Source organism: Lepus europaeus, chromosome 4, assembly GCF_033115175.1.
Source record: "Lepus europaeus isolate LE1 chromosome 4, mLepTim1.pri, whole genome shotgun sequence".
Lineage (NCBI taxonomy): Eukaryota > Metazoa > Chordata > Mammalia > Lagomorpha > Leporidae > Lepus > Lepus europaeus.
The window spans coordinates 48,086,898-48,109,596 of record NC_084830.1 but is presented as its reverse complement, the minus strand read 5'-3'; the positions used below and the strand labels follow the sequence as shown (position 1 = coordinate 48,109,596).

The 22,699-nt window shown below is 47.9% G+C and overlaps 1 protein-coding gene across 3 annotated transcripts; it reads right to left on the bottom strand.

The window, feature by feature from the left end:
- Positions 1-3,780: 3,780 nt before the first annotated feature.
- On the bottom strand, positions 3,781-22,389 carry TP53INP1 (tumor protein p53 inducible nuclear protein 1). 3 transcript variants are annotated; one of them, XM_062188223.1, is made up of 5 exons: positions 22,148-22,389; positions 13,288-13,549; positions 12,354-12,714; positions 10,107-10,144; positions 8,365-8,455 (listed from the first exon to the last, which is right to left on the bottom strand). In XM_062188223.1, exons 2-4 carry the CDS (start codon positions 13,397-13,399, stop codon positions 10,126-10,128), a joined length of 492 nt encoding a protein of 163 aa, XP_062044207.1. In that variant the 5' UTR covers positions 13,400-13,549; positions 22,148-22,389; the 3' UTR covers positions 8,365-8,455; positions 10,107-10,125. The 3 variants fall into 3 exon arrangements, with proteins under 3 accessions (XP_062044205.1, XP_062044206.1, XP_062044207.1); XM_062188221.1 differs by lacking the exon at positions 10,107-10,144 and having other exon boundaries at positions 3,781-8,455; XM_062188222.1 differs by lacking the exons at positions 10,107-10,144; positions 22,148-22,389 and adding an exon at positions 20,363-20,523 and having other exon boundaries at positions 3,781-8,455.
- Between the last annotated feature and the right edge of the window lie 310 nt (positions 22,390-22,699).

Below are 22,699 nucleotides of genomic sequence, written 5' to 3'. Positions count from 1 at the left end.
ATTTGCACTTCACTATTGTTGTTTTTTTAAAGATTTATTTATTTATAGACAGAGGCCTTGAGGGAGAGACAGGTCTTCTATCTGCTGGCTCACTCCCCAAATGGCCGCAACAGCTGGAGCTGGCTGATCCGAAGCCAAGAGCTTCTTCCGGGTCTCCCACATGGGTACAGCGGCCCAAGCACTTGGGCCATCTTCTACTGCTTTCCCAGGCCATTAGCAGGGAACTGGGTGGGAAGGGAAGCAGCCAGGATTCAAACCTGCACCCATAATGGGATGTTGGCGCCACAGGCCGAGGCTTAACCTACTACGCCACAGCACAGGCCCCTGCGTTTTGCTTTAAAGAGTATGTTTTGGAAATTACTTTATGTCAATTCATAGAGCTTGTCCCCATTGTACGCACACATGTCTCACAGTCTCAACTCTTCTCCATGTGTAAGCATTTAGGTTGTTTCCAGCGTTCGCACATACAGCAGACAGGCTGCAGTGGTCTGTACAGATTCAGAGCCAGGGAGCTGGGTAATCAAGGCTGTACATCAACTGTGAAAGCCTCATGTGCCAGACTCCACACGCCATCTTCACTTGTTTAATTTGAGAGACAGAGAAGGAGCAAGGTCCCATTTGCTAGTTCACTCCCCACCCCCACCCCCTGGCCCCATGCCTGCCATGAATATTCACAAAAGCCAGGGCAGGAGTTGGAAGTTGGGAACTCAACCCAGGTCTCCCTTGTGGATGGCAGGGACCCAACAACTGGAGCCATCACCTGTTGTCTCTAGGGTACATATTAGCCAGATCAGGCGCTTAGGCTGAAAATCGAGTTGGGGTACTTGAACGTGGACGTGGGCTTCTTAACTGCTAGGCTGCCGCCTGCCCCACCTTCACTTTTGACTCCTCAGCTTTAGACTCCATGCAGTCACTGCCCCTGGTCAAGCTGCAAGATTCCCTGGACAATCTGGTTGCCTTGTAAGAGGGAGTGGTAAACACTTAGCGGCAGCCACTCACCTGCCGTTCATTCCAGGGTAGGAATTTCCATTTCCACTGGCTCTGTCCCAAGTCAACTTTCTTGAGGTATTTTCTTCCTTGGGTGACTCCTTCCCCTTGCTCCCAATCCTTTCATCCCCGCAGAGAGACTGGGGGTAAGAGAAAGCTGTCTAGACTGGTGCTGTGGCACAGCAGGTTAAAGCCCCAGCCTGCAGTGCTGGCATCCTGTATGGGCACCAGTTTGAGACCCGGCTGCTCCTCTTCTGATCTGGTGCTCTGCTATGGCCTGGGAAAGCAGTAGAAGATGGCCCAAGTCCTTGGGCCTCTGCACCCGAGTGGGAGACCTGGAAAAAGCTCCTGGTTCCTGGCTTCAAATCAGCTCAGCTCTGGACATTGTGGTCATTTGGGGAGTGAGCCAGCAGAATGGAAGACCTCTCTCTCTCTCTGTAACTCCTCTTTCAAAAAAGAAAAAAAAAGAGAGACATCTTAAAAAAAAAAAAAAGAGAGAGAGAGAGAGAGAGAGAGAGAGAGAAGCCTGCTGCAATAAAGGCCGCAATTCTAGAACTCTCATCTGCCTCAGTAGAGTCACTCCTTAGGGCTTCCTGCTGCTCTGCTTTTTTTTTTTTTTTTAAAGATTTTTATTTATTTATTCGACAGGTAGAGTTACACACACATTGCACTGCGTCAATCTGAAGCCAGGAGCCAGGTGCCTCCCCCTGGTCTCCCATGCAGGTGCAGGGGCCCAAGCACTTGGGCCATCCTCCACTGCCCTCCCGGGCCACAGCAGAGAGCTGGACTGGAAGAGGGGCAACCGGGACTAGCACCTGGCACCCATATGGGATGCCGGCGCCACAGGTGGAGGATTAACCAAATGAGCCACGGCGCCGGCCCCTACTCTGCTTATTTTTAAGATTGACTTATTTACTTGAAAAAGTTGGAGAGAGATTGCGAGAACTTCCATTTACTGGTTCACTCTCAGATGGCTGCCATGGCCCATGCTGGATCAGGCCAAAGCCAGGATCTTCTTCTAGGTCTCCCATGTGTGTAGCAAGGCCCCCAAACACTTGGGCCATGTTTGGCTGCTTTACCTAGGCCATTAGCAGGGAGCTGGATCAGAAGTGAGCAGCCGGAGTCGCAGGCAGTGGCTTTACCCGCTGTGCCACGATGCCCGCCCCTGCTGCACTGTTCTCAATGCTTACTGGAGCCGGAGCTCCACGATGCCGAGCAGCAGGGAAGACCATCCTGAACTACAAAGTTTCTGTAAGATTGTGTCTCCACTTAGCAGGGAGAAGACCCACTGAGAATTCACCAAACTAGCTTTAAAAAGAATTAAGAACTAGTATATTCAATTTTGTATTTGTTATTTAACATGCATTGATTGGAGGGAAAGTTACTGGTTGAGGGTCACCCTCAAATTCCTGTTCTCTTACATTGTTACTCATTTTAGCTGAGGGTATCTCAAAAGTTCAATTAAAAAGTAAGCTGGGGGGGGGGGTACTGGTGCTGTGGTGTATTGGGTAAAGCTGCCGCCTGCAGTGCCGGCATCCCATATGGGCAATGGCTGGAGGCTGGAGACCCGGCTGCTCCACTTCCAATCCAGCTCTCTGCCATGGCCTGGGAAAAGCAGTAGAAGAAGCTCCTGGCTCTGGATCAGCATAGCTCCAGCCATTGCCGCCATCTGAGGAGTGAACCAGTGGATAGAAGACCTCTCTCTCTCCCTCTCTGCCTCTGCCTCTCTGTAACTCTGCCTTTCAAATAAATAATTTTTTTTTTTTTTTTTTTTTTTTTAAGGAAGCTGGGACAAGTGTTAGGCCGAATGGTTGATACCAGTTAGGGCACCAGCATTCCACACTGAAGTGCATGCATGGGGTCAACTCGTGGCTTCTGCTTCTGATTCCAGCTTTGTGCTGGAAATCCAGATGATGTAAGGCAGCGATAATGTCTCAAGTAGTTGAGTTCCTATCACCCAATGGGAGATCGCGATTGAATCTGGCTCCCTGGCCAATGTGGGCATTGGGGTGTATGTGTGTGTGACCCAGCAGATGGGCGCTCCTTTCTCTCTCAAAACATTTTTTAAAAGATTTTGTTTTAAAATGTTTATTTTCACCTACTAGAAAGGCAGAGCAATAGACAGAGATCTTCTACCTGCTGCTCACTCCCCAAATGCCTGCGACGCCCAGAGCTGGGCCAGACCAAAGCCAGGAGCCAAGAACTCTTTCTGAGTCTTTCACGTAGGTAGCAGGGCCCCAAGCACGGGATCTTAGCAGGAAGATGGATCAGAAGCCAGAGCAGCCGATCACTCCAATATGGAATGTGGCAAAATAGCTCACTGGGCCACAACACTCACCTCTAAAAAAATTGTTTTAACCCTACTTAAAAAGATGTTGGGGCCGAGTTGTGACATGGCAGGTTAAGCTGCCACCTGTGATGCTGGCATCCAGATGGGAGCTGGTTCCAGTTCTGACTGTTCTATTTCCAATCCAGCTCCCCGCTAATGCACCTGGGAAAGCAGCAGAAGATGGCCCAAGTCCTTGGGCCTTTGCTACTCACATGGGAGGCCTGGATGGAGTTCCAGGCTCCTGGCTTTGGCCTGGCCCAGCTCCAGCCATTACAGCCTTTGGGGAGTGAACTATCTTTCTTTTTTTCTGTTACTTTGCCTTTCAAAATAAATAATTTTTGAAAAAATATTTAAAATGCATGTTAAACATATTTTAGATAAGCAAAACTCAAGAGCAAATATTTTAAGTAAGTTGTGCCTGCTTTTAAGACTAAGAACCACAAAATAAAAGAATCTGGAGAGTGTGAAGTTAAAGGACATTTTATTAACTGACAGATTGCAAACCGTAACTCCAGGTTGTGCAAAGTGCACTGCTGAACCCAGTACAGAGAACTGGTGTTAATACACAGTATTGAAGCAATGCTACACTTAGTTTTGGCAAAGTGCTGTATTGTTCAGTCTGTATAAAATCGACCATCAATGAACCAATTAGTATTAAAACATTTCTATAAAAACAGAAAAAAATTTAAGACAGTGGCTCAAGAAAACAAGCTGCCATTTATGCATAGATTGATGTACAGTATATAACTTAACCAAATGTCCCTTTTTAGTTTTCAAGTTGATAAAAAAAAAATCTGTGTCCAGAAACACCTTGAGAAGGCACATAGTACATCTCCAATACTCTTCCGTCTCTGTAACTCTGGCCCCACCCTTGAAAAGCAAATGTGTCCACAGTTTTGCTTGACCAACAACAACAACAAAATAAACCACTTAAAAAATAACACAATTATGGATTGAAGTTCAAAACCTCTGGAGGAAAACACAAACAGAAGGCAAACAAAACCACTCATACACTCCCAGCCTAAACACACACATCTCACCTCCCCAAGTACTGGTTTGGTTATTATAAGTTCACCTAGAAAACAAATTCTAAAACTTCAGGCAGATGCAGAGAACTGAGCACTGAACATGTAACAATTTTTAGAAATGTCCTAAGGAAAATTCTCAATGGTATACAAAACATTATCCATTGAAGCTGCCTTCCTCGAACGGTAACTCCTCCCACAGGAAGGGCACCGCTACTAACAACAGATCTCCTGGTCTGTTTGCTTCCCTCAACCTGAGGCCACCTCCACTGGTGTCAACTTTCAAGTGATACCAGAGCGTGGCAAGGCTAACCCCACTGTATGAGTACTGTGTAGGTTTCCTAAATAAAGCATTTTATACAAAATTGTAAGCATTAAAATAAAGAGAGATGCCATTTATAATCAGCAAGGCGGACGGCAGTGAAACCATCATGATAGAAGCCCAGCTTTTCAAAGTGTTTACCTAGCATCCGTGGGCTTTGTAAAATAAGCAGGTAATTTTAAGGTAACATCACAAACACGTACTAGTATCTCCCAGTACAAGGAGCAGTCTCTTAGCTGATTCTAAAAGCAAAAAATAACCCTGGAAACACCCCCAACTTTTCCCACCAACCTATTTAAATGTACATGTGTACCTTCCAGTGGGAGTCCTGCATTTTTTTTTTTTTCCAACTAAGGAAAATAAGGATAAGAAGGTCCTTTCCTTGTTTTTTTCTTGAGAGGATCTAAAGATAATACATTTCCTCGAGAAGGTTGAGAAACAGCATAGAAACTCAAGATCTCCACGAGGATGCAGATGCCAAACCAGTGTACTACACAGGTGCGAGAAGCAAAAACAAGCAATGAAGCAATGCTGAACAGCCCTGCCAAGGAGGAGTCACAGCACTGGGACAGCAAAGGAAGCGTGTAAACACAGCAGACTGCTGGGGAGCTGACAACAGGGACAGGAAACTAACCGGGTAAAAAGCTCCCTGCAATGAGAAAAAAATCCTATCACTTTGCATCTTCTGCAGAAAAATCCTCCACCCAGCCAAGCATATAAGTGCACTGCCACGGAAGACGAACGGATGGCTGTCTTCAGCTTTCTGTGCGATAATATGCGGTACGTAATTCAGTCAGCTGAGAAAGAAAAATAAACATAGGATCCGCAGAAAATGTTTCATTAACGAAACCACAAACTCAGAAGCAAAGTGTCCTGTAAAAGCTAAGAAACTCATCCACTAAGCACTGCTTATGTGCCCACATATTCCAGGCTTTTTCCAAATACCATTCTCCATTACCAGTTTAGAAAGAGCGCTATTGAATTCAGAGGGCTCTCATTGCTCACTGCTCCCATTTTTAAGGACTATGCATTAAAGCGCACTGTAAACCACTAGTATTTACAACAGCAAAAATAATAAACCCATAACAAAGTATATTTTGGCCATCGTTCAAAGAATAGTTAACAAGTCAACATCACTTTGTATTATTATTGGCCTTATGTCTTTCAATGCAATAGATGCCTAACAAACATCTCTTGAACTTTGAGAACTTCAACTGAATGATGTAACCATTTTCTTCCATTCCTACACCTGACAGAAACCTTACACACTGACACAGAAACCACGGGAGGATATCACAGGGGGCCTGGTAATCCTAATCCTGAAAGGAAAATCCCAATGTCTAAATGTTTTTTGTAATGTTTTTTGTTTTCTAGGAATAAAGCATAATAGAAAAGTGGGGCCCTTAGCCCAACAAAAAGTCAGTGAGTAACAGATGTAAATATATTTAAGGTATCAGGAAATTTCAAAAACATTATATTAAAAAAAAGACCACTGCATGTTTATATACAAATCTGTTCACGCTGCCAAACAAATTCTCACGGCTGAACTTCTGTAGCTGGTGAGGCACTAAGCACACACGCACACAGAGACGCTAAGCACTCGGGCTCCCCACAGAAGACGGTGAGCGGCCCGTTTCCAAGTCACCAGCCTACAGCCCCAGAACAGCGGGTGCGACACACACACCTTCCGTTTCCAAGTCACCAGCCTATGGCCCCAGAACAGCGGGTGTGAAACACACACCAGCAGGAAAACTTGACCTCATCTCCCACCTCCGGTAAACGCACATAGTAACAAACTAACTTCTAACTCAGTTTAACAAAACTTTACAATCTTGGCCCCCAATTAGAAAACAAATAAATAAAGGGGAAGTCAACAGAGAAAGGGGTGGGGGACCCAGCCTCTTGTTCTAAAGAGGCATCCTGGCACTCGGTCATGGCCAGTGGAAGAGTCTAGAACCAGCGTGTCCGCACACACAGCGGCGGCAGCGGCAGGGGCACAGCTCCGGCCTGCGCGCCCCGGCTGCCTGCAGCAGGCGGCTACACGGCTGCCAGGCACACAGTCCTGCCCGAGGCCGTGTTGCTTTTTCCTTGCAGACATTTTCTAGCCCAGGACGCGGACACACAAGCTGCGGGACTGGGATAGCCTTCCGCAGAGCGGGCTGGGCACGTGTCTGGTGAGCCGCAGAGGGCACCAGCGAGGGTGTGGATGGCTCAGCAAGACCCCCACCACCGCTACAACGTGAAGAGAGTGGCTAGAGGTAAGGAAGTCGATTTTTCTGCGTCAAGTTAAGTGGCCTGCGCCTGCGCGCGAGGGGACCCCTACACTCTGGCCACAGTAGCACCAACGCTGTGGGGAACAGTAGTGGCAGCGCCCCGCCATCACTGGAGTCAGTAGAAAGGCCTTGGAAGTTCGCACAGGCTCGGTCCGCACGGCCCCACTGCAGCCGCGTGAGGGCCCGAGGCGGCGCCGGGTGCGGGGGCCAGAATGGTTGGAGATTTTGCTGAAGTGCGGGCAAACAGGAACACTCACGGAAGCCAGCCTGTGGTTCCGGCCTCGGTGCTGTGAGAGCCATCCCCAGACACCTGCCGCCGCCGCCCTCGCCTGCCGCTTGGCAGGGGGCTGGCCCTCGTGTCTGCAAAAATAAAGCCTCCTGCTTGTCTTGTGCGCACCCCCTCCCCCCCAGAAATGGCGTCACAGGTGCCCACACAGCGCCTTCCGGATTCAGAGCTCACACGAGGCGGGCATGGCAGAGCCGGCAGGGAAGAACAGAAGCAACTTGCACGCTAGCCGAGGGGTCCGTGGGGGCCACGAGTTTTCCGCGTATTCTTTCACAGGGCTTTTGTAACCCCTCTGCACGTGCCCCTGCGATGCCTGTGCCACGGCACTAGTCACACAGCAAGGACCCAAAGGACTGTTCGCTAAAGCTAATGTACCTGAATCCCAAAATGAACGGCATGACCAATCGGGAAAACAAAACGAAAACCACACACACGGAATATATCAAGTTTTCTTTCAAAACAAAGTCCAGCCACAATTCCACTATATCCATGGCAACTATCACCTGTTAATGCTCATGTTAGTGTAAAAATGTGTTCATTATATACACAAGAGATTATCAAGTACTGGTCAATAAAGTGTATGGCTGACCCTGAGAATAGATTTTTGCTTACTCAAAAGATTGATTAAGTAATAAAAAGTAAATGAAACCAAAAGATGCCTATTCTTATACTTGGAGGAAATGTCTTTAAAATGCTAACTCATGTACACCTCAACAGATTTAAAGACATCCCCAAACAACAAACACTGTATTGATATGTTTCCAAAAATATTCTGAGAAATTTACAAAAAAGTAAATGTTAACAGCAAGGCATTATGTGGTACCCAACAAATAAATCAGGTTTTCCAGAGTGTCCAAACACACCGATACAACGACGTGTTCGGTCCTCACTGGCTGTGGAGACAGCGTGCCCACTGCACGGATTCGCACATCCACACACACAAGCACAAACCGAGAGAGACCAAGCAACGACACCTGACATTCTTAGTAATTGTACTGACGCGGGCAGGGCTGGTGAACAACCCAGCCGTTGTGCTTGCCTTGCCGAGAGTGGCAATCCCTGGTAAGATTTTGGCGACGAAGGCTATTTCTGTTCAGAGACTGTTTTTCACTGTGCTCTTTTATCCACTGGGAAGGGCGAAAGCTCTTGGATTGTTCCAGAAACGTTGTGTGAGCAGCAAGAGCTGCCACATAGCAGTGGATGTGCTGCTCCACCTCACTCTGAGCTTCCGCTCTGAAACAGAAAAAAGTGGCCATGTATTAAATGTATTGAAATGAAACCGAAAAAGTTATGTAGCAATTCAATTTGACAAGCTCATTTGCTTTAGGTTGAATGAGAGCCTGGTGTCTCACTGAGGCTGACAGACAAGTTTTCTGTTTTGCAGGCACACTGACTGATAGTGGGGAAAGGAGAGGCCAACTTTTAGTGGAAATATGCCATCTAACCCAGATGGCGAAGGAGCCTGAGTTCCAAAACTGCACTGTGTACTTTGAGTGAATTTCAGTGACACACATGTATATAAGCTTTTCTGGGAGGGGAACTGACATTCACTCAATATCTGCATTTGCCAACTATTTTGCAAATATTACATCTTTTAATTCTCATCAACATTTTTAAAGGGAAATATTTGAATTCCCAGTTTTTACTGCTTGGAGAGCATTATGCTGGAGCACCTTCTGATGTTTTCTGTGTGGAAATGTAATGATGTAGGAAAGAAGCATCGCATCTATCTTTAATAGCAATATGCATAAAGAAATTCTACTCATTGAGCATTTTTCCAGGTAAGAATCTATTCCTTATAGAAGACGAGTCTCCATTTTTATTCACAGCACACCAGGGCACATTTTGGAAATGCACTTACGGCAAGGTTATAAAGACTCTTGAATACCACATAATCTTAAAATATGGCCACCAGCACTGTGGCATAGCGGGTAAAGCTGTTGCCTACAGTGCCAGTACCCATATAGGCATGGGTTTGAGTTCTAGCTGCTCCACTTCCTATTCTGCTCTTTGCTATGGCCTGGGAAAGCAGTAGAAGATGGCCCAAGTCCTTAGGCCCTTGCAGTCATGTGGGAGACTGAGAAGAAGCTCCTGGCTCCTGGATTTGGATTGGCCCAGCTCTGGCCATCGGTGGCCATTTGGGAAGTGAACCAGCAGGTAGAAGACCTCTCTCTGTCTCTCTCTGCCTCTCAAATAAATAAATCTTTTTTTTTTTTTTTTAATATGGCTATGGTGTAGTGGGCTAAGCCTCTGCCTACAATACAGGCATCCTACATGAGCGCCGATTCAAGTCCTGGCTGCTACTCTTCTAATCTAGCTCTCTGCTGATGGCCTGGAAAAGTAGAAGATGGCCCAAGTGTTTGGGCCCCTTCACCCTTGTGGGAGACCCAGAAGCAGCTCCTGGATCCTGTCTTCACACTGGCCCAGCTCCAGCCATTGAGGCCATTTGGGGAGTGAGCCAGCAGATGGAAGACCTTTCTTTCTGTCTCTCCCTCTCACTGTCTGTAACTCTACCTCTCAGATTAAAAAAAAAAAAAAAAATGGCTACAGCCAGTTTTCTATATAATATTGTTTTCTATATTAAAGCTAATAACAGGATTGATCTAAACCATGTTAACACATAGCACAAAGAGTTTTAAGATTCTTAAGGTTTATTTTGCAAGGAAGGGCAGTTATCTGTTCTGCCTTAACATCACTTGAGGAAAACACTGGTCTCTTTTAACATGTACATATATACATATTTCTAAAGCACAATTAAAACAGGTCACATCAAGAAACTAAAATAAGTTAATCTAAGGAGATTTTTTAAAGGGGGGGCATTTGAGTCCTTCTTCTTCCTATGCAGATAGCATCTATCACACAGTCTCACAGGGAAGATACTTACTCTGTGTCCGTGAGTCTTATTAGCAGCTTTTCCTGGCCCTACAAATGTTAAATGGTGAACTATTAAATCACTAGTAAGATTTAAAATGCTACTTTAATTTTACTATTAGGACGTGGTCAACTTTATTAGAACTGCCTTCCTATGGGTCATCGAAGGCATACACAAGTATTACTTAAGATTATGATAGTTCATAACCCTTCACAAGCAGTATTTATAAAGGCTGAAATGCAATAGAACACATATGCCAGAGCCCACGGTAGTTACGAAGCAGCGTACTTTCATGTGCTTTACTCAACTATCCCTGAGGACAGATGGGATGGAAGCGATTTAACTTCCGAAAGACATAGCTGTTTACTACATAGCTAGTCGCTTACCTGATTTCTCTCTTGATTTAGTGGTCCTGCCTGATAAGAATCCCAAAACAAGGATGCTAACTATTTTAGTTACTGTCACAAAACTGTAATAACTGCAGGCCTTTGTGTGCAGAAAGAAAGAATCCATATAAAGTTCAGTGTGTTCTTTTCATCATTTGCACATGGAAAATGATATTTATCCTATATTAAATCTATATTTTATGAATGCAAAAACAAACGATTGGAGGCAGTTTGGATAAACTTGATGAAATACTGTAGGCGCTATCAGGGAAACCACAGTATTGGTTTGGAGTAGCACAAAAGCATTTACTGCCACAAAAAGGTGGAGATCATTGCCTAAGGAAGCAAGTAATAAAACAGTATTTGCAGCATAATCCCGTTTTGGTTAGAAGAGTGTGAGGGGAGGAGGAACAGGCGAGTGGTTGTGCACACACGGCATATGCAGAAAAAAAAATCTAGAAGGCGATGCCCTAGGATGGTGACAGTATTCATCTCCGGAGGCACAGGACTGTCACTCTAAAATCCGACAGTTCTGCATGCTTGCATTTTCTACAATGCACAGGGACTGCTTCTGTGATACAAAGGTGTTTTGCAGAGTTGCTGACACTCACATACACACTTTCACCACTGAAAAGTAAATATACAAACGTTGTATTTAAATTGTTTGTTGGAATGCCTAAGACACCTCTTGATAAACTTAAAGGGCCAAATAAACTGCCAGTTAAAAACCTTACTCAGTCTGTAGTCTGGCATCATGTAACTATGTGAGCAAACTGTTTGTCATTTCGGTACAAGCAAAAGTAAGGATGTTTGACCTCCTAAAAGATCATCTACAATGTTGACTTGCGAGTGCAGCAAACTCTGGCTAAGTTAAATTAGTGGGCTGCCTGAGCTTTGTTTATATTTAGCAAACAGGAAATAGAGGGTATACACTGTGGCCTAGTTAATGGAAGGAGGCTCCATGGATGACAGCACTAACCACTGCAATATTCTGAACTGCTCCAAAGGATCCAAATTCACCTGGACCCCTAACCTAAGAGAGGGAATGCAGTCAGTGCCAACATCGCCCAGATGCTAACACCTTGGGAATATTCCACTTCTGTGCGTGATCGACTGACAAGTTATTTATGATGTCAAGTTATTTGGTGATGGGCTTAAGATATATTCCCTGGATATGATTTCTGGATAAAGGCCAGAGATGTCTCTTTGTTCTGGAACATACTGTCTTGACCAGGCACCTCTCTAAACTAACCAGGGCCTACATCCACCTGCCATTCAAACAGAGCACTTCACAGCACTTGGGGCCCCTAAAACAAGACCTCATTCTGGTGTGCAATCTTTCCTTCGAGAGGCAGAAAACAACTCTTTGAGCAAAAAGTTTTGTTAAAACTGCCATTTTGGTTTATATTTCAGATGTCTTACTTAGGTTTTCAAATGTAAGCACCATTTGATGTGACTTTAATAATACATGGAAGAAAGTAAGAGTTTATTTTAATTCACACTATTCTGGTTGAATTGGATCCCGTAAATAATCCAGGCTGTAATGTGCCAGAATCATATTAAGATGCTTAGGAGAAATGTCAGGCTTTTATTTCCATTCAGTAGAGATTGTTACATATAAGATAGTTCTCTTCTCTATTATATAACTGGGGTCATGCCATAACTAACTTTTTAAGAAATCTAAAATGTACAAGCTTTTTAAAAAAGTGTCATTTTAAAAAAAATACCGCTGTGTACACTTGTGCATATGCTTTCATAAACTGCTTAACAAATTACTTTTCTGTCTTCTAAAAACTTAGCTTTGACTTGAAACAGAAATAAAATGCACTCTCAGCAGACTGCCCATGGAGACAGTAAAGTCGTGGGAACACACCTGGGACTAGTGGGATCATGAAATTCCTCGGTGCCGCAGCTGGCCTCGCCGAGCCCAGGGCAGGAGTCATGCACAGCATAGACAGACATGCTGGGATGTTCGATGAGAAGGTTTTCCATTGGACTTGTTTCCACTTTGATAGTGGTCAATCCACCTGCGGTAAAACAGGGGGGAGGGGTGATAAACCAGCTCTCTTCCATTGGACAGGACTCAAACTGGAGGAAGCAGGAATCACTGGTGTCAGCCAAGCACTCAAGAGACGCAGGCAAACAGGAGAAGACAGAAGCGTGCTCAGCAGGGGACTCCTCACTGAGGTCCTCTTCCTCTTCCTCTTCCTCTGCTGAGAGGTCAGCGCAAGTGTCTAGACGGCGGTCCACGGCACAGTCCACGTCCCACGGGAAGGTGATTAGCACGTTACGCAGTCATCATGGAGCCACCCATCCCAGACACAGCACAAAAAAGAGGAGATGATATCGTTAGCTGATGCTCGCTCGCATCCCTCCCTTGATTTAGGGCAGAATTAAAACCTCTTGTACTCACTCAACCTGACTATAAAATAATTTCCTAGCAGTGTGTGTGTGTGTGTGTGTGTGGTCAGTATGTGGGAAGGAGTAGTTCAGTTTTGTTGGAATGGTCTCAGGACTGTCTCTGGTCTGCTGGCAGAACGCTGAGCCCTGTGGATTACTGCCTGTCTGACGGGAGGGGTTCCCCTTCAAGGGTCTGAATGGATCAGGCTCTAAGAGCTTCAAGACTACAAAGTCTGGCGTCAATCAATTTCACTGATGGGTCACCTGGCACCAAAATGTTTCCTGCAATTTATTTTTATACAAATTCCTGTTTATTTACTTCAGAGTTACTGGCTCACTTATGCAAAAACAGAGGGGCAGGCATTGCCACTTTCACTGTGAAGACTAACCATGGGGGTAAACCTTACCTATGAAGTCAACGAGAATCCATTCATCATCTTCTTTCTCACTGAATTCTGGCTCTTGGCTGGAAGAAGTATTGACTTCACCCATAAACATTTTATTCAGCCTCTGTAACATTGTTAAGGCAAGACTGAGACTTTGGCTGGATGTCTTTATAGCTGCAATTTCAAAACTCCTGTCTTCAGTCAGCCCGATGGTACCACCAGGAAATTAAAGTGCGCAGGGTGCTTATTCAACTTAGGTGAGAAACAACAAGAGTCATTATCCCTAAAATAAAACAGAAAAAGGGGTTACTCCATATCAGCATACATGAATTTAATAAATGCACACACACTCCCCTTACTAGTATATACCTTAGCCTATACTCTATAGCCACTTCCTCCTATGGAGTCAAACACAAGAATGCAACATCCTTCCTTATGAAACATTATGAATCAAGTGTTCAAATGTAACCTGTATATATCTTTTTTTTTTTTTTTTTTTGACAGGCAGAGTGGATAGTGAGAAAGAGAGAGAGACAGAGAGAAAGGTCTTCCTTTTTGCCGTTGGTTCACCCTCCAATGGCTGCTGCAGCCGGCGCATCTCGCTGATCCGAAGCCAGGAGCCAGGCGTTTCTTCCGGTCTCCCATGCGGGTGCAGGGCCCAAGCACTTGGGCCATCCTCCACTGCCTTCCCGGGCCATAGCAGAGAGCTGGCCTGGAAGAGGGGCAACCGGGATAGAATCCGGCGCCCCAACCGGGACTAGAACCCGGTGTGCCGGCGCCGCTAGGCGGAGGATTAGCCTGTTAAGCCACGGCGCCGGCCACCTGTATATATCTTTAAATATGAAATAAGAGGGGCAGGAGTTGGTTCTTTTCCATACCTATGCTTTTATAATCAGGGATGAAAGTGAACAACATATTTCCAGCAACGACCCTCCTTTTCTGTAAGCAGAGGCACAAAATCTACCTCTTGTCCGTCCTTGCTGCATGACACTCAACTGTGCAGGAGTCCTCAGAGGAAGCCAGCTTTGGTGCCTAGTGACCACTACTAGACCAGGCCCTCATCTTTCCCTCTGTGCTGTACTTCTTGTATACGACTCTAATCATACCTACGTATGCTCCAAATCTGTAAGAACAGCATACTTCAAATTCAGAACAATTCCTACAGCTGGCATGGAGACGTGTGCACCACAGGTGGCCGAGCTGGGCAGCAGCGGGGACTGGAACCACCACTCCTGTGTCATGGCTCAGAAGGCAGTGCTGGAGTTGGTGGGCATGGGTTCCAATCCTGCCTCTGCGGCCACGTGCTGTGCGAGTCAGGAAGCTAGAAGACTTCAGTGGGCAGAGTTCCTGCCTAGGGACTTTTAGGGGGTTCTAAATGAGGAATTCTAGCCTTGCTTGATCTTATTACAGGGTTATAAATTGATATATCCATGTCCACCTGGCACACCTATCAGAAAGAGCTCTTAATTTCCTCCTGACAAACTTATCCATATACACTGATTACCCTCCACTCCCTTCTCAGGAGTTACTCAGGCCAAAAACTCAGCAGTTCCCTTTGCCACCTCTTGTTCCTTCCCACCGACTCCCCTGTTCCCCCATTCAAGCCCTCAGCAAGTCCTGTGGACTGTGGCTCACATCCACCTACTCCCTCATCACTCTCATCCAGTTTCAGCCAACCTGCTGTCTCTCCCAACATTTTGCCAAATCCACTTCCTAAACAGTCTCCCTGGTTCTCCTCTTGTTAAATGAGATAACGTAGGCCATTTACCTAGCAAGGTACTTGGCACACAGTTCTCCATCCAGGTCAACCATTAGTCTACAAATATTTACTGGGCACCTATCAGTACAGGGAGAGAACAGTGAACAAGGCCATCCCACAGCAAGTGTGACAACTGAGTATGATGAATGTCATCAGAGAAGTACAGCCAGCTGCGTAGACTCTGGCAATGCATGCCACGAATCTTCAGTGGTTGAGAAGATGAGGGAGGGGGAACAAGAACACAGTGGCGGGGCCAGCATTGTGGCACAGTAGGTTAAACTCCCTACTGAGATGCAGGCATCCCATCTGGGCGCCTGTTTGAGTCCTGGCTGTTCCCTATCTGCTCCAGCTCCCTGTTAATACACCTGGGAAAGCAGTGGGTGATGGCATAAGCACTGAAGACCTGGATGGAGTTCCAGACTCCTGGCTTTGGCTGGACTGATAAATATTTAAGAGCACAGCAGAAAGCTGCAGGTTAGTAGAAATGTGGCACCTTTTGCATGGCTCAGGATCCAGACAGAGGGCCGAGAGAGCAGGCTGCGGGGCTAAGCACAAACCAGATCTTGCAGGGTCTCATATGCCAGAGGTTAAGGGGAGGGCAAAGTCAAAAGACAACCCAGGTTCCTGGCCTGCCCAACGGAGGGATGGAGAGATCACTAGGGGAATAAGAACACTGCAGAACACACAGGTTGAGCATTTCTGACATGCTCACTTCAGGCAACCTGCAAAGTGGCAGAGCAGGAGACACTGAGTGGACATCTGAATGTAGGGTTTTGGAGTGTAGGGAGTGATCTCAGCTGGCGGTAGATCCGGGAGTTTCCAACCCAAAGCGGATGACAGAAACCATCAGTGGATGACACCCCCAGGACTGGTGAAAGGCACCTCAGTAGTTGACACTTTGTTAAAATCATAAGCATTGCCTTGAGCCCAAACTTCAGGCTCCTGACACTTCACATGCACAACAGGCATCTGTTGGGGTCTGAGCCGCCCTGGTTCGATTCCTCGTGTGTAAACTGCTACAGCTTTTGGTGCACTGCCATGAGAGTAAACCATCTCAAATAAATGACATTAGAACACTTCTGTGCTCACAATTCGCCATCCTCAGCCAGTAATTATTAAAATCGGGTAAACAGGAAGTGTCACTTGCATAACCAGTCTTCCTGAAACCTTCTGGAAAGAAACATGGCCAAATCATGAAGGCTGGGGCTCTAGGACGAGGATTCAGACTCGGCTTTTTGTTCCAGGTGAGAGGAACGAGGAGAGTGGGCTGCGGAGTTGGCTTCCCTGAGCTACAGCGTTGTCAGAATCCCCAGAGATGAGCAATCACAGCTCTAACGCAAATCAAAGTTTCTGAGCATACAAGCTAGGGAGGAAAAACTATTTTCAAAACCTTTTCCCTACTTCTCTGCAATTTCAGGAGCAGAGAGTAGCCCAAAGTACAATGCTGTGTCTGCTGATCCACCTGGGAGAACCATCCCAATCTCCATAGCGCAGGGCTGGACGCCAGCCCAGCATCAGCTACAGCTGGACTTTTTGGTTTGGGAGGGGAGAAGCCCCTGCTCATCCTGTCTTTCTTCCCCTATTGCTGTTTGAGGGTAAGACACTGGGGCCCAGGTCAGGCACAAAGCAGAAAGCATTGCTGGGGCCCCTCTGGCTACAGCTGCAAACCCACGGAGTACACAGTGCATACACCTGGACAGCACACAACTGTGCAGGGCCCAGGCTCTCCCAGAGCCGCTAAGGAGCAGTGCATGAAAACGCCCTTTGGGCTTCCTGGTCAAAGGCTACCTCCAGATGTGCCATGACCATGTAGGGACAACGAGAACCAGGTTGGCAGAGTGTGGGTACAGAAGTCCAGGGATAGCACGCTCATCCTGCAGTTCACTGCTGCTCTCTGCTGGCATGTACACCAAGCGCCTGCTGAGGCCTGCTGGGAAAGTGGAGACCTTGGGAAGCAGTGGGAGGTGCGCTGGCCTGGGCACCAGAAGTTCTGGTGCTGGTCCTACCACAGGTGCCTGCAGCTAAACAGTTTGGCCCTTCTAAGCCTCAGTCTCACCATTAGAAAAATGGGGATATGAGGTTTACTCGCACCCTCCCTTTCTCCACAAACTTCGAACATAATGAAGAACCAAGGTTGGTCTCACTACGTGGGTGTCACTAAGGCACAGGAGCTGTTTGAGGACCCCATCCACCAGGTGCATTAGGTGAACAAACATGTGAAATGTGACTGGTGTGGCTGAGAAACTAGATCTTCTTTTATCCATTTGAATTTGACATCTGGAGGGCCAGTGCTGTGGCATAGTGGGTAAAGCTGCCACCTGTGATGCTGGCATTCCATATGGACACTGGTCCCAGCTGCTCTACTTCCAATCCAGCTCCCTACTGGATGGCCTGGGAAAAACAGTGAGGGATGGCCCCTGCTACCCATGTGGGAGACCTAAAAGAGGCTCCTTTGGCCTGGCCTAGCCCTGGCCATTGCAGCCATCTAGGGAGTCAGCAGATGAAAGATCTGTTTCTCCCTCTCTCTCTCTCTGTAATTCTTTCAAATAAATAAATAAATCTTAAAAAAACTAAACAATAAAATAATTTTGAAACCTAATTATGGAGTCAATTTTGGGAAAACTTTCAAGTATGTTAGGAATAATTAGGGTATGTGAATCTACTTTGTCAACTGTAAATTTTGTGTCCAAATACAGATCAAGTATTTCCAATGACAATTTTGCAGCTGAACTGAAATGTGCTATAAGTGTAAAATAAATACTGGGCTGCATTTGAAAGACTCAGTATCTCAGTCCACCCAACAAAAAAGAATGCAAACTATCTCAGTAAAAATTGTATATTGATTACATACACTAATAAAATTAATTTCTCATTTCTTTTTCCTTTTGAAAGTGGCTACTAGAACAGTTAAACACACATGTGGTTTCCAATCTGTTATTTCTTCTGGCCAGTGTTAGTCTTGAAAAATCTCCCAGGGCTGGGGCTGTTTGCAGCGGGTTAAGCTGCCACCTGCAATGCTAGTATCCCATATGGGCACCAGTCTGAGTCTCAACTGTTCCATTTCTGATCCAGCTCCATGCTAACAGCTTAGGAAAGCAACGAAGATGGCTCAACTCTTTGGGTCCCTGCACCCACATGGGAGACCCAGAAGAAACTCTTGGCTCAGGATCACCCAGGTCCAGCCTTTGAGGCCATCTGGGGAGTGAACTAGCAGATAGAAGATCTCTGTCTCTCCTGTCAACTCCGCCTTTCAAACAAATAAATAAACCTTAAAAAACAAACAAACAAACACCTCCCTAAAATCTTAATGGCCTCTCCTCCTGCTAATGGCCCAGAGACTGTCCAGGCCCAGTCACTGCTGCTCCTGACCTTGGCTCCTGCCCCGTAAAGAAGGCTCGCCACGGGGTGGGCTTTACGTGGAGCTGAAAGGCAAAGCAGAGATTCACATTCCTCTCCTCCTCACATGGTCACTGCCTTTCTGATCTCTGCAACTCTGGGGCAATGTTAAAACTAAAATAGAAATTCCAGAGAGAGCCCATGTACTAAGGACAAGTTTACAAAAACAGCTCTGCGCCGGTGCCGCGGCTAGATAGGCTGATCCTCTGCCTTGCGGCACTGGCACACTGGGTTCTAGTCCCGGTCGGGGTGCCCCTCTTCCAGTCCAGCTCTCTGCTGTGGCCCGGGAGTGCAGTGGAGGATGGCCCAAGTGCTTGGGCCCTGCACCCCATGGGAGACCAGGAAAAGCACCTAGCTCCTGGCTTCGGATCAGCATGGTGCGCCAGCCGCAGCGGCTATTGGAGGGTGAACCAATGGCAAAGGAAGACCTTTCTCTCTGTCTCTCTCACTGTCCACTCTGCCTGTAAAAAAAAAAAAAAAGCTCTGCAACTGAACTAAGGGGCAGAAGCAAGGGGGGGGCGGGGCGTGGCTGGAGTTTCTGGAGGCACCTGTAAGCCTTCAGTTGCAGCCAACCCCAGCCCAGCAGCTCCCAGTGGAAAAGGATACAAAGTGTCTGAGCCCAAGCATTGCAAGAAGCCAGCTTTGTCCCTGCTCCTTAAAGTACCTCCATCCTCCCTCTTAAAAAGAAATGTTTCATTATAAAACCAAAACACATTATAGAACCTTTATTCTTCCACGGCCTTGTTGCAATCTGTTAGTCCTCTTTCTTCTAACGTAGGTTTCTTTTTACCTAGTTGTAGTCTAGAGCATGCACAATTATGTATCTTGCTTTACTTAACACTTTATCACCAATGTTTCTGCTGTTAGTACATGTGTGGAAAATGTTCAGCAGGCAGAAAAAGGTGGCCAAGTTTGATACCTATGGGTAAGAACATTCTAGTTTGTAACTTATAAAGGGAACTATTTGGAAGATACTGTAAATGTTATTTTTTAGATAAGTAACCCACCAAAAGCAGTGGGGTGTGGTACCTAAAGGTTGCTCTGGTTAATCCGCCCAGTTCAAATCCAGCTCTGCTGCTTGTAACCCCTATGTACTCAGGATATCTGATAAAACACGTGGGTGCCTGTAGTCTCAACCTTAACAAGAGCGCCACAGCTACAATATCTGCTTTATGAGACCACCAGGAAAACTTGGTGTACATCACTTAGAATTCTGCCTGACACTTAAGAGCACTCGGGAAATTTTTTTTTTTTTTTTTTTTGGACAGGCAGAGTGGACAGTGAGAGAGAGACAGAGAGAAAGGTCTTCCTTTTTCCGTTGGTTCACCCTCCAATGGCCGCCGCGGTAGGCGCGCTGCGGCCGGCACACCGCGCTGATCCGATGGCAGGAGCCAGGTGCTTCTCCTGGTCTCCCATGGGGTGCACTAGTTCATTCCAAGCCAGTTGTGAGACTCAGCAAGTCATTTACCATCTTTGGGTCTGAGTTTCTTTACCTGTAAAATGTATGCAATAATTAAAGCTTCAATTGAGGTACTCATCCCATTTTACTGATAAGAAAACTGAGGCTTAGGAACTAAGCGCTGTGGCACAGCGGGCTAATGTCTGGCCTGAAGCACCAGCATCCCATGTGGGTGCCGGTTGAAACCCGGCTGCTCCACTTCCAATCCAGCTCTCTGCTATGGCCTGGGAAAGCAGTAGAGGATGGCCCAACTCCATGGGCCCCTGCACCTGCGTGGGAGACCTGGAAGAACCTCCTGGCTCCTGGCTTTGGATCAATGCAGCTCCAGCCGTTGTGGCCATCTGGGGAGTGAACCAGCGGATGAAAGACCTCTTTCTCTCCGTCTCTCTCTCTCTCTCTGCCTCTCCTCTCTCTGTGTAACTCTTTAAAATAAATAAATAAATCTTTACAAAAAAAAAAAGAAAAGAAAAGAAATTAAGCACCTTGCTTGAAAGCGGCAGAGCAGGCCAGGGGCGGAGGCGGCACTGGAGCATAAACTCCCTCTGACTGCTGTCTTTCCCCGCCCAAGAGTTCTCAGGCTCCTACCAGCCTCAGCTCCAGTTCTATGAACTTTGAAGAACAGTTCTTTTCAGTTGGTTTTGCTGCCAGTAGGAGGCTCCAAAAACAATGTTATAGTAATAATTAAAAAAAAAAAAAAAAAGCACAACTCAGGCTTTAACTTCTAAAGATGTGTACGGCTGTGGCAGTTTTCACACATCCAGTGTTTATACTGAAAAGCAGCCTCAGAATTCCCGTCCTATTGACATCCACCCTCCCCCACTAGCACAGAAAGATGAAGACTCTGATTCAAGTAATTTACCCCATTCTGAACTGCAGAACCAGGAAAAGTCACCTCTGCTCGTTTTACACTGCCCAGTCTGTTCAACTAGTTTGCAAGTGAGACTGTTCCCCCAAGCCCTCCGCTGCCTGGCCTGAAGCTGAGAGAAGTGGCCCAGCAGTAATTCGTGGTCTGCTACCCTTGCATCTGAAGAGCAGGGCCATTCCAGAGAGAAACATGAAGGAGCAGAAAAGAACAAAAGATAGGATGAGAAAACGAGAGAGACCTTGGTCACATAAATTAGTAGGGACCGGTTCCAAGCAGGGACTTTTGAAAAATACTGCTGCCAGTTCAGAATTACAATGGCTGTGACCTAACGGCCAAAAGCTTCCCAGTGCTTTTCACACCTGCAAATGAAGAATGTAGTTCAAGTACCAAGCAAGTGACTTCAGGACCTTAGGGCACTCACTATGACCCTAAGGGTCACAGTCCCACCCCCCTTTTTTCTCATAACTAGCAAAGCACGGCTAAGGCCTTGGGAGCTGCAGATGCAAAGGGGCTCATCCTTAATCCACCCTACACAAGAATTAGTGAGAAGTAATCAGGGACTACAACTAAACCTGAGTCCCCATCTGCAACTTTAGTTTTTAAATTTTTTAATTGGCTGTGTGGCCTTGAGTACATTATTTCATCTCTGGGCCCCGGATCTCCTTCCTATAAAATAACTGGACCGGCTTCGTGGGGTTACTGCGAGCATCGACCGGGATCATGTAGGCAAAGTCTTCAGCATAATACACGGCACATAATAAGTGCTCAATAAGCGATCAGGATCAAATATCGGCAGATCCCAAACAAAACAAAACGCAACTCACTCCTTCCACAGGTGCAATCTCAACTAGTGTTGCGTGAGATCAAGTAGATCAAGCAACAGGCACTGGTCCCCCGGACACTCGAGCCGGGCAGGGCTCGGCTAGCGGAGCGGGTCCGCGTGGCCCCAGGGCCTCCCGTGCCTCCGCGGGCGAAGGGGCGAAGAGCCCGGACGCCGCGTCCCGAGCCGGCAGCCCCATCCCACGGCCGAGTGCAGGAGGAGGAGGAGGAGAAGGAGGAGGAGGAGGAAGAGGAGGAGGAGGAGGAGGGTCCTCCGCGGCCAAGAAAGCAGGCCAGGCCCGGGGGAGGAGGCAGAAACCGAACACCCAACCGCCGCCCGGCGCTGGGGCTCGGCCCGGCCCAGGTCCCCGCCGCCGCCTCCGCTCGCACCCGGGCCGCGGGGACCGCCGAGGGTCGGCTGAGGGCGTGGGCGGCGACAGCGGCAGGGAAGAAGCGAGAGGCTGGGAGAGGGCACAGCCAGAGGGCAGGGCGCGGGGTCAGACCGTCGGGTTCCGGGAGCGGGCTGCGCCGTCACGACCGCGGGCAGCTAGGGGCCCTGGACGCCCGCCCCGCCAGCACTTACGTGGGCCCGAGCCACAGCCGGGATGCGCGGGCGAACGAAGCGGCTGCCGGCTCGGCGGGGACGGCTCGGGACCGGCTCGCTCGGGCGCAGGGCTGCACGGGGCTGCTGAGGTAGCTGCGGTCCGGCCAGGCTGCACCTCGCTCGGTCCTCGGGTGGCGGGTTCGGGGCGCGGGCCGGCTCCAGCCCTCCTGTCGCTGCGCCCCAGCCGCCGCCGGCAGTTCGGGTCCTTTTGTTGTTGTGCAGCGCTCGCAACAGCTGATCGGCCGCTCCGCCCGCGTCGGGCCCGCCCGCCGGCCGCCCCGCCCCAGGGCCGCGCCAGCCCGGGCTCCAGCCAATCGGCGGCGCGGAGGCCCCGGGGCCGCCCTGCGAGAGGTTGTCACTAACGCATGTGACCTGGCGCCGAGCCGGGCGGCGTTCGCGAGTCAGAAACAAGCCCGGGCAACAAAAGCCGGGAGCCGAGGAGGCCGGAGGGGGCGGGGGGGCCCGCGGGGTGCGCTTGCGGTGCGGGGAAGAACCCAGCTTCAGCGGCCCGTGGTCGAGGGGTTGGGGCCC

Bases quoted from the DNA above. Each gene is read 5' to 3' on its own strand.
- TP53INP1 (XM_062188221.1), bottom strand. From the start codon at position 13,399: ATGTTACAGAGGCTGAATAAAATGTTTATGGGTGAAGTCAATACTTCT. The intron at 12,715-13,287 runs GTAAGGTTTACC...ACCGCCGTCTAG, and splicing joins GATTCTCGTTGACTTCATAG to ACACTTGCGCTGACCTCTCA. The intron at 8,456-12,353 runs GTGTGTTCCCAC...TTTCTGTTTCAG, and splicing joins CATGATCCCACTAGTCCCAG to AGCGGAAGCTCAGAGTGAGG.